The sequence below is a fragment of the Musca vetustissima genome, unplaced genomic scaffold, assembly GCF_032173495.1.
Source record: "Musca vetustissima isolate MV318-11 ecotype Yass unplaced genomic scaffold, APGP_CSIRO_Mvet_v1 utg4369, whole genome shotgun sequence".
NCBI classification, from domain to species: Eukaryota; Metazoa; Arthropoda; class Insecta; order Diptera; family Muscidae; genus Musca; species Musca vetustissima.
This window is the reverse complement of record NW_026885746.1, coordinates 12,241-31,446: the sequence shown is the minus strand read 5'-3', so window position 1 is coordinate 31,446 and position 19,206 is coordinate 12,241. Positions and strand designations below refer to the sequence as shown.

Sequence of the window (19,206 nt, the reverse complement as noted above, 5' to 3'; positions counted from 1 at the left end):
CTGTTTTTTTTTTTTTTTTTTTTTGCGAAGTTAGTTACTACTAGAGGCTCTTTCCATGTTCCAGTGGCCGGAAATCATGTCCGAAAATAAATTTTTTCGTTGATTACAAAACCAACTACAAAGCATGTCAATTCATTTTCTTATCCTTTTATTTTAAATCGAGAAAAAAAGAAACAGTAAGGAAAGTTCAAAAGTGGGCGGGGCCGACTATATGAAGCCCTTCACCACTTTGGGTCCATACAGAGATGCTTCTACGTACAATAACCTGTCGATAAAACAGACATAGCATCTTTGGAAGACTATTGAAATGGAATTGGAAATTATTTATGTGATCTACAAAGATATATGAACCAATTTAAATCATCCCATACTCATGTCATTCTGAAGTCGATGCAAAATTACAGACTTGGGGACTTTCTATAAAATCGGACAAAATTATGTATGAGAGTTATATTTCGATTTGTAGATATCTTAAAATGCGGAGCAATATCGAAATCTGAACCAGAACGCTGTACAATCGGACAAACATTGTGACTTTAGTGAACTATTGTGGAATCGGACAAAGCTATATAGGGGAGCATATCTAAATCTGCACCGATTTTTTTTTAATTACAATAGGCTGTGCCAAATTTTACCTCATTCGGATCATAAATGTAAACTGTACTTTGTTTTAAAATTTAACATGGACAGACAGACACGGACATTCATTAATTGACTCAGAAAAGGGTTGTATGCGATTTATTTTACCCAAATACATAATACCCTGTACCACAGTGTGGTGTATTTACTGAACTTTAACATACGTCCTTGAGACTATAAAATACTTCGTCTCAATCGAACACACCTTTAGGAGTTTGAAGCACCGTCTAAAAAAAATCGGCCGAACATATGTAGGGGAGCTACATCTAAATAAGAACCGATTTCAACGAAACTTACCACAAGTCGTTTTAGACTCAATTGACAAGCCTTTGAGAGTTTGGAGCAGCATTTAAATATAATTGGGCGAATATATATATGGAAGCTGTATGCAACGAAAAGTATCACACATTATACCAATACAAACATATATAACCCTTAGCAGCTGAAGAACGTCAGCTGCCTAGACAAACCAGAGTAGTTTTGGCTCAGTTACGTTCTGGATGGTGCAGTCGCCTCAATTCGTATTGGGCACGGATTGATGACCAGGTGCAGGATGTCTGCCCAGCATGTGGTACAGGCCCTCATACCACACTGCACTTGTTCAATTGCCCAGCTAAACCTACTCACCTCACTCCGGAAGATCTGTGGTTACAGCCAGTGGAGGTAGCTGCATTTCTGAATCCTGAGACAGAACTGGAGGAAACATAACAGAAAACATACAATTCATATAAACTGCTACAACAACAACAACACATTATACCAAACCCAATTCAATATGCTAAGCAAAATTGCATGTATACCGAGCAAACATAGCGCCTCCGGTGCACCATTTACATAACATTACCGGACGAAATATTGTGTACTTTCTAAAATGTGAAACTCAAACTGACATTAATATATTGAAAAAAAAATCAGGGAGTTAGCGGTAAATAAGCTGGTCGAATCGAAAATGTCAACATTCGAAGATTTTCGGGTAAGTTCTGAATTCACGGCGTGTTCTTTTCACTTCACACATACACTTCACCTCAGAAGTTACCTCCTGTTCTGCATCTCACGTGAATTAAAATTTTCGAACTGCGACAAAAATAAACGCCGACATGGTACTTTACAGAAATAGTGTTGCCATACAATATAAACTGTATTCGTTTTTAACATTGTTTCTGTTATTTTCAGTAATTTCGTAAATTCTAACGATAATTTTATTATTCTTTTTTAATATTTTATTATTCGCAACATAAAATATATGTATGAAAGTCTTTTAATATCATTAATTTGTTGATTGATTTAAGGAGAACATTTGGTAACCCTATCTTGTACGATCGTATTGCAAATCAGCTGTTTGTGTAAGCGAGAGATTCATTCGGAATAAATGCAACACAAACCTAAGTATCTAATTAAAATTGGTTTTTAAATGCATTTTATCATAATTTTGTGATTTCAAACAAATTATACGCAATAATAACATATTAATCTATAATCATATGTCTTTTTTATTTCAAAAAAGATTTTCTTTTATATAGAAAAATATGAATACACCCGACTCTCACTATGAAAATGGAAGTGTAAAGAATACACCTCAAATGGGTGTAAAGTGTTTTACAGAACACCTCGGAGTGTGTTCGATACACTTCTGCCGTTGAAGTGAACGCCAGAACTTCCCCGATTAACTACACCGACATTAATTACTTTATATTATCGAGAGATCACTGTGTATATATATGTGAGCTATATCTAAATCTGAACCGATTTCAACAAAACGTCGTAACATCAATCTGTACCATTTACATAAAATCGGACGAAAACATATATGGGATCTATATCTAAATCTTAACAATTTTAATAGGTATCGTCCTTGGGCCGAATAAGTGACCTGTGCCTAATTTAATCCAATTTGGATCATACATTGACGGACAGACGGACGTGCATAAATCGACTCAGAAAATGATACATTGCATATTCTCAAAAGGAATCTTGTGTCTTATATCGTTTCCTTTTGTCTGTTACAAATATGTATGCATAAAGACATAATACTCTGACATAATACTCTGTAACACAGTGTGTTGAAGGATATAAAGATATCATATGGTAGAATTCGACATTATCATGTATATTTCATTTGTATTTCTGCTAAGAGCATGAAGATACGAATTTACAAGTGTAATATACAAGAGTTTCGTTTCGTTCCCACACAAATTGTCAATTCTGAAAAAAAACTATGAGAGTGTTGAGGTATTTATAAAGTCGAATTAGTCTGTATAGAAACTACATGATTTTATAGAAAGCAATTAGTCTGTGGCAAAATTATACTTCTACGCAATATTTCAGATAATTATGTCAATAAAACTAGATGAATTTAACTTCCAAAGTTTATTTATAAAAAAACGGCATGTAAAATAACAATTTATTTTCATTTATTCCAACATAACCTATGAGATTCCAGCATTATCAATTTTTCGGCTACTGAACCAATGGTTATAATCCAAACGTAACAGCAGCTGCGATAGCGGAGCAGTGCTTGTTGCAGATTTTAAACCAACCAATAAATTAATGAGCTGCTGCACTAAGGTAGCAAAGCGTTCACCCAATTTATCGGTATTCTCATCAACATTCTCCTCGGATTTTTCATTATCGATTAATGTACAAAAATCATTACAAATGTGAAAGACTTCGTTAATAATCAAATAAACAGGATTGTTACAATTCAATAGAGATGTCTGCAGGACATTTGTGCGACTGTGATCATCATCTGTTTGCAGAAAGCATAGGGATAAAATATTCGCTTGAAAGACACTATGGGCCCGTTGAATTTGTTCGAAATCGGCCTCATTTAAGACGGTGTTTAGTAGAATACTGAATTGACTGTCTAGGACATCAACTTGTATGTAATACTGTAGATTATCGACAAAGAACATCAGCTCGTTACGCAAAAGCATAACTTTTACTTTGTGGTCGGCTGATTTCAATTTGAATTTTCTTGATGATTTACACCAAATCATGTGCAAATCATATTGCATTTTCTTGATGAGGATGAGGAAACGAAAGAGAATGTTATAACGTTCCAATACTTTGGGTGAGAATAGCAAATGTAATGGCCAATTGATTTTATACTGCAATTGAATTAGCTGAAGATAACCAAATTCCAAAGATTCATCGGTTTCTGGATGGGCTTTAGGCATGCTAACCGAAAATTGTTCCAACTCTTCGGAGACACCAATACTGTGAGCTGCCGACTCGAAAGCCTTGACGAAATCTCTTAACTTGTTTGTGTTCTCAGTTTCCTTGTTTATAATATAAATTTGTCGGATATATTCCAGGAACAGCTCACCACGTCCCAGTAAAAAGAAGTCTTTGAGTAATTTCAATTGTTTAACCAAATCGGCTTGGTTCACAGCAATCTCCGATAGACGTGTGGTCACATAGGTCTTCAGTTCATCGATTACACTTTCATAATGGGAAACAATTAAATCATCATCATGCAGTAGGGCTTGTATTTTGGCGAAGTAAATATGTTCCTTGTCATTCCAAAAGGATTGCTTGAGATCGAGATAACTATTCTCATCTTTATTCCATACATGACATTTCTTTTTCACTTTATCCGTATCAACTTTGAATATCAATACAGTTTGACCGATGAAAAGGACCTTCTCAGCCCACAGGTATGACAAATAGGATGGCAACAATTCATAGCGTACCTCATAACGCCAAATGTCGGCATAATTGCTAGCCATTTCCGAATTGCAGGTGGCTGTATAACGACCACTACCTGTTGTAGTACCCTTATCGCTACCCAAGGTACTGTTGCCATCACCCTCTGAGCATTGTATGAAAAATTCTCCATATGTATCCTGCAGTTTGGCATACAGTATCCAATGAGTCAATTGCTTCAGAAAGATTACATTGACCTTGTTCTGAAGCAGTTTAACAGCCTTAATCGCCCGAGCATCCCCATGTAGAGTATTTTGTTGCAAATATTGAATTATGGCACAGCCATGTAACCTCTGTACACAGACACCGCGAATCAAATTGGCCAAATACAATGCCAGTGGCTCATATTCCTGCAGCTTATGGTAGATAAACATCAGCGACTGATTTGGATGCATCAGATATTTACGTTCCAGCTCGGCAACATCCTGCAAATATTCATCCAAGACTTCTGTGATGCCATTGGCAAATGCCTTCAAGTACAGACCATTCTGCAGCGATTCATCTGTATCGAAAACACAAGTATTCGAAGAAATATTACGATTTATACTATAGATTTGTGCAAATCTTGCTATATCCCGCAACAAATTGATAATTCGTATTATATCCTCCAGGATATTCCTTTCGCAGGGATGGAAATATTTATGCACCGCCTCCGATGCCAAGAACTCTTCAATGGGCAACTGTTCACTTTGCAAATTGAGACATGACAAAAGTATATCATGTATCATTTTGAAAAATGTGAAAATGGTTTTGATGTTGTTCACTTGGGCGGGGTTTTAAATAATAAATTCAAAATTTTCAAAAGCCGAATTGTTTATTGCAAAACTTGTTGCAAAAAACAGATGTTACAAAAATTAAAAAACGTTCCACTAGCTAACGAATGGGAGAGAAGACAAAATGACAGATAAAGAAGAACTCAATGAGTATGCGGGGTTTTACACTTATCGGTATTGGGATTGGTGTTGAGAGTTTCTCTCTCCTGATTGAATAATTAGAGTTGCGCTATTTTTAATATTGTAACAAGCGTACTTTTTGTTCACAAAAGGTACGAATTGACATAAACGTACCAAAACAAAAATTAGATTTTTTATTACACGTGAATACATATACGCTACGATACCCTACACAACTACCACGGAACTCTAACTTTCTGCGGATATTTATACCGAACCTGGGCAATATTTCGTTATAGTTGCAACTTCTTGCCCGATTAGAGGTCAACAGCACATCTCCCTTAGATTGGGCGAGTTTACTTACGGCAATTCTTTGTTTGCCGGAGAGAGGGACAAGCGGAATAGAATTTGAAAAAAATTGCCCGTACCGACAATTTTATGGCAATTCCTTTTGTGTATTTTGTTTGTAGTGTCAGTAATTTGAAATACCAATCCAGAACATTGTCACAAAATGTAAAAAAAAATATTTTTTGAAACCGAATTGCCTTGTATAGACGGATCGTTCAAAAGAGAACGATAAAAATTGCCGCAAGTAAACTCGCCTAATCTAAGTCTTGATTTAGATTAGGCGAGTTTACTTGCGGCAAGTCTTTGTTTGTAGGAGAGAGGGGCAAGGGGTATAGAAATGAAAAAAAAATTGCTCGTACCGACAATTTTTTGGCAATTCGTTTTGTGTATTTCGTATTTGTTGACATTTTATATATATTTAAATGTGAAAAAACAACAAATAAAAAAATATTTTGGAAACCGAATTGCCTTGTATAGACGCATGGAGCAAGTTCAAAAGAGAACGATAAAAATTGCCGCAAGGAAACTCGCCTAATATAAATCAGGACTTAGTCGAAAAAAAAACACAAAAAATTAAGTTTTTGGTCCAATTCATCCCAAAATTATTATCTGATCATCACCAAAAATTATTGTAGTTGTCCTTGACCATAACTGGAACTTCATGGACAATTTCAAAGCAACCAGTGCTATATTTTCGCCCTCTAGTGTGGTAATGGGTTACTAAATAATATCTGAGTACGTAAGCACCTATAAATATTTAAGTGTAACTCCCACATCCGAGTACATACGACAATATAATTTGTATCAATTTAAAGGCCAACCAATCTTCTTGGATATATTATCAACTTCTTCAAGAGTAAATATATACGCCATAGAATACAAATTTTGTCATTTTTCACACAAAAGTCAGGGTCCATTTTACCCGCTAAATGATGACCGATCTTTATCAAGGTTATTCTTTGGTCCGATCCCCTTCACCCTGACAACATAGTTGTGTATGGTATAAAAATCAATTTCTGTTCCTAGTGCATTCGGTGATAAAGGTGATTTTCTGAATGTTAGGTGTACTGTACACATTTTTGGCAATTTTGATAGATTTTACAGATCTTTTTCAAAAAATTTTATCTGTAAATGATTTTATCGGCGCTTAGTATACCTAATTTAACTAAATTAAAGAGCTTTTTAAAAATTATTTTCAAAAAAATGCAGCAAAGCAAAAAATTACACAATGTTTTAATTATGTGGCCACTTCAAAGCCGATGTATTTTCATAGAAACCGTTATTTAATGAAAAATTGCATGAAAGTGTTCTGAATTAAAAAATTTTCGAAAATACTTCAAACGAATCGAGGGCTGATCAAAAAATGTTTACCACAATAAATGTTTTAATTACGTGACCACCACTGTATATGGGAGCTATATCCAAATCTCAACCGATTTTAAAAAAAATTGTACACACATCATTCTAGACTCAAATCAATATGCTATGCCAAATTTCGTGCAAATCAAAGGATATATAGGGACTTTGGTGCATCATTTACATAAAATCGGACGAAAATATATATGGGAGGTATATCTAAATCTGAACTGATTTTCTCGAAATTTAACACACATACTTCTAGAATTAATTCAGTACGCTATGCCAAATTTCGTGCAAATCGAATGTTATATAGGGACTTTGGTGCACCATTTACCTTAAATCGGACGAAAATGTATCTGAACCGATTATTAACGAAATTTAACACACATCTTTCTAGACTTAATTCAGTACTCTATGCCAAATTTCGTGCAAATCGAAGGATATATAGGTACTTTGGTGCACCATTTACCAAAAATCGGACGAAAATATATATATGGGAGCTATATCTAGATCTGAACCGATTTTTCCCAATTTCAATAGGGTTCGTCCTCGGGCCAAATGAATGAGCTGTGCCAAATTTCATCCTATTCCAATCAAAAATGCTACCTGTACTTTGTTTACAGTTTAACATGGACAGACAGACGGACGGATGGAGGGACATGCATAAATCGACATAGAGAGTTATTTTATGTATATTCTCAGAAGGAACCATGTGTCTATCTCGTTTCCTTTTGCCTGTTACAAACATATGCACAAATACATAATGCCCTGTACCACAGTGTGTTGAAGGGTATAAAAAACAAGGAGCGTCTAAATTTTTTTTAAAAAATCTAAATTGAAAATCGTAGTATTGGAAACATGTGATTTTGTCTGATAAGACCAAAATGAACCGTTTCCAATCAGATGGCAACAAATATAGTGGAGCCGCTCGCAAATCTTTAGCGATTTCAATTTATTTGCTTTCGGGGTGTTTCACCTGGTGGAACGTTATGATAGAAGGTATAATGCTGATTATCTCAATATTCTTTAAGACAATTTTGTAAACAATTTCAACAAGTTAGATATCCTAAGCACACCTCAACTATAGCTATCTGCAATGTTTGGATCAAATCAGACCTTCCAATAGATTGATATTGGATTAACTAGTATTCAAGATTTTTACACTTTGGGGGAGAGGTAACAGAAGTGGTGGACCGACTGGTGTCAGCATTGAATTTGATATATGCAAGATTACGATGACAAATGTTTGGATGAAATTGAATACTCCGTTTCTTTCATTTAAAATAAAAAATTTCAAAAAGTTCACCCTTTTGGGTGAACATTATACGGGCATGTTGAAAATATTAGGTTCTGCAAAGTTTAGTTCAAATCGGTGCCATCTTTGGACTCGATCTAAAAGTATTACAATGACTAAAGTTTGGATGAAAATTAGATATTCCGTTCGTTTCAAAGTTTTGATTTCATCATCGGACTTGATCTAGGCTTGGTAACGATAATAGGTTTTGCAAAGTTTGGTTCAAAAAGGATAGTCTATTCGCATGAATGAATTTTGTAGCACAATTTTGACCATTTTGTTGGAGTGGACCGATATTTACCATATTCAAACTTCAACTATGTTTGGAAGAAATATTACGAGTGCAAAGTACTCGATTGATTACTCCCTTCGAGAGTTATCGTGCGCAACAGCCAGCCAGATGTTTGAAAATCACCTCCAAATTGTCTGAATTCGGTCCAAAGAAACATGGGGCCTAAAATGAATATTTTGATGGGACACATTTTTGCCGTACTAAAGTGTATATACCCTACCCTCATAGCCATAAAGCTGAGGATATAAAAACGGATGATTGCCGAAGGAAACAAATAATCGCTGAAAATTTATGTTGAATTCTCCTTTGAGGGGACTTTTCATTTTCATATATCTACCAGTGAGACCAAAGTATATGTTCTTGATCAGAATTTGGATTTTTTCACTGTTTTAAACGAATTCGCTTTAATTTGATACCTTGAGTTATGTAGCAAATCTGCCTAACAAGAATCAACTTATCTGCGATAAGTTGAAAAGTTGGAACAAAGTCCTCTAGTCGCTTGCTGCTAGCACTTGGGGCGCAGATAAGGAAACCTTGTTGACCTCTTACAAAGCTATAGATCTGTCTGTGGCTAGCTGTGCGGTTCCATGTGGCCTGTGAATACTAGAAGGATAAGACACCCCCATCCAGGCTTGTCAGGAAGGACCTGCATGATCTAGAGAGGTCCAACGTTATAAAAGGTCCGAGCAGGTCTGAATAGCGTTCATGCAGTTGCCGCAGCGCTGAAGGAATACCGAATGAATGCCTTCCTCGGAAACCACTCCCCGTCCATAGCCGCTGAAGAACGTCAGCTGCCCAGACAAACCAGAGTAGTTTTGGCTCAATTACGTTCAGGATGGTGCAGTTGTCTCAATTCGTATTGGGCATGGACTGGTGACCAGGCGCAGAATGTTTGCCCAGCATGTGGTACGGGCTCTCATGCCACACTGCACTTATTCAATTGCCCAGCCAAATCTACTCGTTTTACTCATGAAGATCTGTGGTTGCAGCCAGTGGAAGTAGCTGAATTTCTTAACTTGGAGACAGAACCAGGTTGAATTTAAATAGGAAAACAACATTCATATAAACTGGTACAATAACAACTAAGGTAGGAGGTACTTCGCCCCAAATTATTAATTTGAGAAACCCCTAAATGCCAATATCAATTTGTTGAAAAAATAAACAACAGCTTTTAGGACATGAATTTCGATTTAATAACTCAAATCTTTTACATGGGAGGTTTTGTTTTTTCGAGGATAAAGATACTAGTTTTATATATTATTTATATATACATTTGTTGTTTCTATTATGGAATATTATGTATTTATTTGTGTTTTTTGTTTTTATTTCATATTCATTCATTCACTTATTTTTTGTTTGTTTTCTGTTAACATTAAAACTAAACTAAATTACAATTTGTTTTATATATGTACTTAATAAGTGATAAAAACGTACAATATAGATGCGTAAAGAAATATTGATGCCATAAATGTAAACGCAAAAGGAATTTAAAATTGAAATATACAATTTTGTAAAATAGTTTTTGTTTCGTTTCTTTTTTTTATTCTATAGAATACATATTTGCAATTTTGTGCCAAAGATTAAAAATATTTATAAAAAAATAAAATACAAATAATTTAATGTACACATAAATGAGATAGATAGATTGCTGCTATTTGAGGCATCTTCTTTTTCTACGCTGTTACTAGGTTTAAATTTGTTTCTTTTTTAATTTAAAATTCAAACATAAAATTCACAATTTAATAGTAATGAGAGAGAAAATTTTCGTGTGTTTCTTTTGTTTGGGGGTATTTTTGTTTGTTTATATGTATATAATATTATCTGTTCATTGCATATGTTTGACATTTGCTGCTGATTATATAAAGAAAAGAAATACAATATCTATGAATAGCTAAATTAAAAAAATAATAATACAGATCAAATTTAATAAAAAAAATATATAGTTTCCAGATGAAAACAAATTTTTGTATACGTATAGCAGGTGTGTAGGTGAGAAAGTATATAACTAAAGTAAAATTCAGTTGTATTACAAAAATATAACAAGAAATTAAAATAAAAAATATATATTTAAATGGTATACATTACACCACCGCCTTAGGCGCCTTCTATATTCACTACCATGTTATTGCTATAAGTATTGTTTTTGATGTAGGGGGCGATAGCGTTTTTATAAAATACACAAATTATATTTATAAAAATAAAATAAAAAAAATTGGTTATATTAATTTAAAACCAAATCCTTAGAAATTTTGTTTTTGAGATAGTCTAACACAGTTATTGTGTTAAAAAAGGGGAAATTAATTAAATTATCACTTGAATCAATATGCAAAACTATTGTGTTTTTGCTTTGTGTTAATAATAATTGTGTAGCGCTGTATGTATGTGTATTAGTAGTATTGATTTGTTGTCCCAGTAATATTGTGCAAAAAGAGTTTTTTTATAAATGATATTATGTGTTGTGTTTGTTGATTGATTGATTTTTGTGGTTATTTTGTTTTTTTTTTTTCGCTGTCTATATAATTTATGGATTATATATTTTATTTTGTATGTATGTGTGTTTGTTTGTTAATGGTTTTCCTTTAAGTAGTTATATTTCTACTTCATTTTTTGTTGTTTAAATATTTCTTGAGATATTTTCCCCTTTATATATATTTTTTTGTTTATGAGAGGATTTGTATGGAATATTTGGTGTTTATAGTTTTTTCATTCGGTTAAGGTAGTTTCTCTAAATATGTTCTTTGTATGTAGGTTGATTGGTTGTATATAGTAAGTATTTTATGAGGACATCATGTATTGTTAACAGGTGGTGGAGATGAGGGTCTAAAGGCTGTATGAGCTATCTGTTTCCGCGTCTTCCGTTTGTTGTCTGCCATTTTATTTACAGGGACATGTTGCGACGACCATTCACTTTATTAACTAAATTGCAAATTTTTAAGGCTGGTCCTAATTTGAGACCCATATATTTCATCATCATTTCTGAGGTTAACAATAACAAGGCTTTGCCATCAATTTCCTGAAAAAAAGAGTAGAAATAGGTATTGTTAAATTAACAAAGTATATAAAAAGAAATTTAAATAACAACACATTAAATATATCGGTTACATATGGCATACAAAACTTAAACAAAAACATGATCTAAAAGTTTGAGGAGTGATTGTTACCGATGAAAACTTTTAAAAATCTCTGGTGTACCATTTGCTAAAATCGGACGAATATATATGGAAGCTATATCTAAGTCTGAACCAATTTCAACGAAAACTTAGCACACGTTAAGATATCTTACTTTCAGTGCGTTGTGCAAAACTTTGTGCCAATCGGCCTAAATTTTACTCTCTGGTTCAACATTTACTAAAAATAGGACGAATATATATATATATATATATATATCTAAATCTGAACCGATTTCACCAATTTTAATAGCGTTCGTCCTTGAAGCAAAAAATGCTCTGTGCCAAATTTCATCTCATTGGAATAACAAATGCAACCTGCACTTTTTATAAAATATAATACAATCTCAAGAGGAGCCATTTTGCCTTTTACAAACATATGCACAAAGACATAATACCCTGTACCAGTGTGGTAAAGGTATAAAGAAATGGAGACCCTAGAACCTTCTTCGAAGGTGTCCGTGAAAATACCGCAATATTTGACTTTATTATATGTAGTGAGACGTAATTGATTTAACAGGTTGGCTGCAGTCAAAAATTCTTTGGTGTGGATATTTTTATTTTGTTTTTTTTTTCGTTGCTTTTTCATAGTAAGAGGGGTTTTCCGAGTGTGGGCAACTAATCCGACGCCTCAACCCATTTTTATACCCTCCACCATTGTATGGACGGTATATTAAGTTTGTCATTCCGTTTGTAACTCATCGAAATATTCATTTCCGACCCTATAAAGTATATATATTCTTGATCAGGGTAAAATGATAAGACGATCTAGCCATGTTCTGAAGGAATTGAGATAGGATGCTGAAATTTTGCATAGGGTTGTCTTTTGTCTTGGATGATATAATAAGATAGGTAAAGTTTGCATGAAATCAACATTTTCTGAAACTGATTTGGTCCAAAGAAACATGGGTCTAGAACCAATATTTCGATGAGGCACATTTTCACTGTATCAACGTGTATACAACCTCAGTTGCCATAAGGCTGATTGCTGAAATTTGTATTTGGTGTTCATTATTGTTTACATAATCAGTTACCCCAGTTAATAATTAGTTACCCCAGGTGACACTGCGGGGAGGTCAGTGTCCACAAATGAGATGAAAGAGGGACCAAGATAAGCCTGGGCTTCGCCTTAAGGAGGAGACCTTTAATACCGAACGAGGATTCCGACAAGGTGACAGTTTGTCGTGTGTCCTTTTTAACATTCTGCTGGAAAAGGTCATATGAGAGACAAAGGTTAACAGAAATGGCACTCTGTACACCAAACAACACACGTTACTCGCCTACGCCTGTGACATCGATATAATGCGTCGAACATTGAGAGCGGTAACATCCACCTTTGAACAAATTGAGAAGGAGTCTTCCAAAGTGGGTCTGACAGTAAACGGCGAGAAGACCAAGCTGATGGTATCAACGCGCAATACGTCCAGTAGACTCGGACCAACTGCGGAACTTGAGAACTACAGCTTCGAGGTAGTAAAACATTTTATATACCTTGGTACCGCCATAAAGAAAAATAAAGACATCAGTTTTGAAATTCGGAGAAGGATAGTGTTGGCCAACAGATGCTACTATGGTCTGAGTAAAAGGCAAGGCCACCTCCCGCCAAACCAAACTCATACTCTACAAGACGATGATACTACCCGTGCTATTAAATGAATCAGAAGCACGGGTACTTACGCAAGCAGATGAGGCAGCTCTTGGAGTGTTTGAAAGAAAAATTCTCCGATAGATCTATGGGGCGATCTGCGTTGACGGTGAATATCGCCGTCGAATGAACCATGAGCTGTACCAGTTATTCTCTGACATCGGCATTGTCAAACGTATCGAGCTGCAGCGACTACGTTGGCTAGGCGATGTTGTGAGCTCAAAAGGCATATAAAAGCGAATCAGCTGATGGTTCAGGCAGAAGTGGAAGGCCACAAATAAGATGGAAAGATCAAGTGGAAGACAACATTGCCGAATATGATCTTTCAAACTGGGAAAAACTGTGCAAAATACCGACACGCCTGGAAATCTTTTTTAAGCTCGGCTTATGGAACGAAAGTTCTGTCACAAGCTAGATAAGTAAGTAAGGATTTTTTTATTTTCCTCGGGTGAAAAAAGCTACCAAATCGATGAGATATACGTTTGTACAGTCATGTTAATTCTATAGGGATTGGCGTACACACATATAATTGCTTATTCAGCATTTCAAACTTGGCCGGAAGGAAGTGTTCTCAACGTCCTCATACAGTATGGCAGGATGGACATTAATAAAGACTTTTAAAAGGTCAAGTGATACCTACACTGTCCTATGCATGCCTTGTTCTGGTCTCTTCTAAATTTTTCAACAGAAATACACCGCAGGATGGTGAATTTTGACCAACATCGTTCTAAGGTAACTGTCGAGGGGATTATATACCCTCCCAGCTCAGTTTTGAAAATATAAAAATATTCCTAGCAAATAATGATGGGGGATCGCAATAGAATAAACGTGTATACAATCAGTTTAAGTATATATTTGTTCTAGAAGTTATTTGAAGGATCTATTATTTTCTTTTAAGGAATTTCAAACTAAGGCAAAAATGTACTCAACTCAAAATACTATCACAAATTGTCGATAATATCGGAAAAAAAACATTATAGTTGCATGCATTTCTACTTACATGTTTCCTGAAGAGATCACCGTGAACAGCCAATGAACTATCATTGCTCTCGATAAACTGTATAACTTCTTCAATTGACCAATCACCCGGTTGGGCACGTAACGGAGGTAATGCAGCACCCATTGTACCATTTGTATTGTGTGGATTATGGTGTACTGGAACAGTGACAGTACCACCATATGCACATGTTGAGGGTATGACAGCGGTCGCCGATGCAACCGTTGATGATGTGGATTGTGAGGCGCAGAATGGTGTAGATACGGATGTAGGTAACGAAGCACTAGATGATAGTGTGGAAGGAGATTTATAGGTTGTTGAAGCTGTGGCCGTGGCAGCAGCAATTAAATTTGATTGTTCGGGATGTACTTCAGCTACCATCGGTGCTAAATACTTGAAATTCGAATTGTTTAGGGAATGTTGATGTGTTGTTTGCTGTTGTGTTTTATGTTCCTCCCGATGTGTTACACTGGATGATGTTGTTGACGACAACGATGGCGATGATGTGGAGGAAGATGATGCTGCTGTCGCGCTAGTGCTATTTGAATGATGATGTATTCGTATTTGCCTCAAAGCTTGGGCTTGTGTTGCATTTTGCTAAAAAGAAAAAATACGGAAAATTATTAAATTGAAAACAAGGAAAACAGTATTCTTTAAGAGGAATGTTTAAGCCTAGAAGTGCGATACTAACCTGAACCCCATTTGTGCTTGCTGCCGTTGCAGCCACTGGTACTGTCGGTTCTATCTTAATATGGGCATTATTTGGTAGGACACCAACACTGCTATTTGTAGTTGTCGTCTCATTATGATTGCTGATATTGCCACTATTGCCGCCGAGGGAGTTACGATTGCCACTACTAGCGCTATTTTTGCCACTACTACTGTGTGGTGATTGATTTTTATTTGTCGATGATGTGGGCGTTGATGGAGTACTATTGGATGGCTCCTTTGCGTTGCTCTGATTGTTGTAATGATTTTTTGTATTTGTTGTTGTTGATGTAGCATTTGTTGTATTGTTGCTGCTGCTGCCGCTGTTTCCTGTATTATTATGATTGCCACTACTGTCCACCGATGAATTTGCAGCTGTTGTTGTGGACGTGGCTACTTCTTGTTTAATGGTAATCTTGTCGCTGCTACTGGGAGTTTTACTACGTTTCTCTGGAATTACTGGTGTCGAACTATCTGATCCTGTTCCTGTGGCATTCGATGTTTGTGACAAGGGACGTTTCTTGGAATTCGAACATTTCTCACAATCCTCAGTATCTGGCGATAGTGATATTAGATTTGGACATGCCCTGCATGTTGTACATAGAGTTTCAATGAATTGTGCCAAACTATCGTCATCTCTCATACGTAGAGGTGATGGAATTTTTACCTATAAGAAAAATAAAATATATTCGAAAATAGAACATTCAATCAAATGGGTATTTTCACATACCGTAAAATTCTTTCCAGCGGCCGTAACAATATGAACATCACCTTCCAAGGCAAACAATAGCTTGGATAATTGTTGTGTATCGGTACTGGCTGCCAATACCTCCTGAAGACATAACTTTGCCAGAGTTTGATGTGTTGGCCCCGTTACCATCGACGGTAGCTTTGCACTATTAATAAACGGTCCACCCTTACAATTGGTATGGAAATGTGCTGTAACCGGTGTGGCCGGAGCCATTGAATCCGTTTCCTGTATAACTGTGTAACGTTGGCGTGGACTGCGATGTTTACTCGAACTAGAATCCATGCGTGATTTATGACCCGGCGGTTGCATTGGATGACAACTACGGGCGCACCAACCAACTGGAAATATATCACGAGATTTGTAGCTGCACCAATAGTCGAATGCTCCACGCCACCCATCGAATGTCACATGGATCTGGTCGTCTTTAATCGCATCAACTGTTGCACAGCAAATCAATTGTGGATTCTTTTTGTCGACCGCCTCGAGCTTTTGGCCCACACGGAAGAGATTTTCTGGTGGATCAGCTGGCTCTGGCTGGAAAATCTCTTCCGGTGCTACCATGGCATTATTCAATATTTTACATAGATAGCCGGGCCAGCTGGAGGCATTCATGCGAAACCCAAGTGGTGGTTGCAACATGCCGAAGTTCTTTTCACAATGGCCAATGGCATGAATCTCGTTCGAGTCGACCAAACGCCAAAAATCATTTTGACTGTCGCTGCCATCAAGGCGTAAACGTAAACGTGATCCGAGAACACCAACAACAGTTGCTATACAGGTTGAGGTAACATTACGTGGATCTAAAGCTTCTAATTTCATGCCAATTTTAAAGTCATTAACTGGTGGATTTAGCGCTTGTTTAAAACATTCGGGAGGTGCTGCCTCAGAGCCAGTTTCCTGAAATGACAAAATTAGAGGTGGAAAATAGATTAATAAAGGGAAAATTGTAAAACCATAAAATATTAGTGAAGATAAAATTAAGCTTCTCAAGGGCGGTAAGCTTGGGTGGTACTTTGAGAAATAAATGTTTAACAATTAACAATTTATAGAGGTGATAAGAGTGTGGACAAGTTTATTGAATACCTACAGGATTACTGGATAACTACGTGACAAGGCAAAAAAAAAAAAAAAATAATGGAGAAAACAGTGTAAGGGAGATGTATGAACTATGGTAATCTGTCATAGACCCTTATAACTTGTAAAATTGAGACTCCTATCGAACTATTCAAAAAGGTAAGCCTCGATACAATTCTCTATCCAGACTATAATAGTGAAAATCCTCGGAGGAACGACAACAGTCTGCGAATGTGTTGTTGTCGCTAGAAGTTTTTTCATCTGGCTCGTGTCAAGGGAAATTCATTGGAAAACTACTTCTGAAGTAATAATATATAATAATCAGTGTTTACGGTTTGCAATCAGGTCCCAAGAGCGGTTAAAATCTGTCGGAACAATCCAAATCACATTGCGAGGGACTTCATAATCGGAAGTATTCCTAAGTCGTGTGTGAAGTCGAACACAATCGCCTCTCCAAAGGAGGAGAAGACTGCAAGTAGTCTGAACACAACCGGGATGATGATGGCGGTCACTTATTATAATCAACACCCTTTAAGGGATCTCTGAGTGTTGATAAGTAAGGTAGAGTCGAAGTCGGTCCCAAGGTGAGCCCATAGAAAGACCTATAAACAAGCCTGCTGATGAATTGTCAAATCCCATATCGAGGGCGAGAAGTACTCGCGACAGCTGCAAGTCTGGGGACCATAGCCCGAACAGTGCCACAAACATAACCTTATTAACCTTGTCCGCTATGAACATGATTTACATATGCAGGTTGAGAATCAACCATTGTGGTGTTGACTTCGATGCTTTCTGACACTTGGTGCGACGTTCCAGTGGTAATCTCCTAAGAGACTTAGGGTTGAAATGTCTGCAGCATCGATGGCTTCTTTTGGTTCTTTACAGTGCTTTTCCTTAGTCACTACCTTGGTCGAGGTCCTGGAAGGTTAACCATCATACGCAATGTTGCGATTTTTCCGACTTAAAGTCCTTGCGGATTTGTTTCCAAAGCCTTTTTTCCAAAGTCTCTTAAGATTATCCACTCTTGACTCCTTTGACCTCTGTAGCCATTTGACTCAAAATCACTGGTATATTACAGGTTAAGCGAACTAATTGCTACAATGGTTAGCTATTTAGGATAACGCCTGTGGATTGATGCTAAGAATTTGGCTTAAGTTCAGTTTAGGGGTTCCCTCGGTTTTTTCTGAAATTTTTGCCAGAGGTAGTTGTGATCAGTAGGGGCAAAACCAAACTGTGATAATAATTTCAAGAAATTCCAACTTGATTATATCAATCCAATGAAGAAATACATTTCATCCAGTCCATCTAATATTTATATATCGAACATGGAAATGTATTGGGAAGCATGAAACTGTCATGCTTAATATACTTAAACATAAAAAGGGAGCTTCGAACATTTCAGCAAAATGTCTTCTAGAACCTCACATTCCCACTTAACCGGTAAGAAAGAAAACAGTAAATATGTACATTTGTAAACGCATTCAAATAACTCACCTTCAAATATGCATCCCAATCGAATACGTGAAAACTTTCGTACTGAAAGGGTCCTGTGGGTGTACAAGAACCACCGCCACCCATCGATTTGCCTCCCGGTGTATCACCGCGCGAACCGTTACTCAATGATCTTGTTGGACCGTTTTTCTTCTGGTGTTTATTCATGCACATCAGCGAACAAAATTCCTTATTGGGTGCTCCCTCGCGTATTACGTTGTCACACTGCGAACAGGCACCCTTACTATAGGCCTTTCGAAATTCCGCTATACATGTTTCCGAACAGAATTCCTTTTTACCATTTTGGGTTGGTAGAACATATTGCAATGGTTGTTTACTTTCGCCACACCATGTACATGTAGCCCGTTTCGCCGGTCGACCACGAGATCTTTGATTAAGACTGGATTGTCCCGTTGATGTGGGAGTTGTGGCTACCGCTGATGATGATACCCCATTAGTTGCACTGCCATTAGTGCTACTACTGCTAGTGGAGTCTTGTCCACCACCGGACATAATTGTAATCTCTGAGCGATTTTATATTGAAGTTTTTAATGAACGAACAAAAAAGTTGGCAAAGATTTTTTGGGGCTGGGGCTTTTAATGGGCCAATTGTTGTTGCTGTGAAAATTCTTCTTTGCTTCTCTATGATGATGATAATGTTGTTGGTGGTGGTGTTGTTGGCGTTTTTCTCGTATTTACAGCCTTTTTTCTTCTTCTCCTTCCTTCGGCTGGCTGTTGCCAACAAAACTCTGTTGTTGGAATGTCTTCGCCTTACGAAGACTTTCCTTTTGAGTTTTCAAGATATTCTCGCCTGCCTTTTGTATTTTTTTCGTGTTCTATTTT

General features: G+C 36.5%; 2 protein-coding genes across 2 annotated transcripts; both read right to left on the bottom strand.

Annotated features, from left to right (window-relative positions):
- Positions 1 to 3,065: 3,065 nt before the first annotated feature.
- On the bottom strand, positions 3,066 to 5,077 carry LOC133333010 (gamma-tubulin complex component 4 homolog). The gene has a single exon (XM_061541345.1). The coding sequence runs from the start codon at positions 5,070 to 5,072 to the stop codon at positions 3,066 to 3,068; it is 2,007 nt and encodes a 668-aa protein (XP_061397329.1). The 5' UTR covers positions 5,073 to 5,077.
- A 6,325-nt stretch (positions 5,078 to 11,402) lies between these two features.
- LOC133333009 (polycomb protein Scm) lies at positions 11,403 to 18,992 on the bottom strand. Its single transcript, XM_061541344.1, has 7 exons — positions 18,367 to 18,992; positions 15,778 to 16,695; positions 15,372 to 15,714; positions 15,273 to 15,297; positions 15,031 to 15,220; positions 14,343 to 14,936; positions 11,403 to 11,543 (listed from the first exon to the last, which is right to left on the bottom strand). The coding sequence occupies exons 1-7, from the start codon at positions 18,874 to 18,876 to the stop codon at positions 11,409 to 11,411; spliced, it is 2,715 nt and encodes a 904-aa protein (XP_061397328.1). The 5' UTR covers positions 18,877 to 18,992; the 3' UTR covers positions 11,403 to 11,408.
- Positions 18,993 to 19,206: the final 214 nt, after the last annotated feature.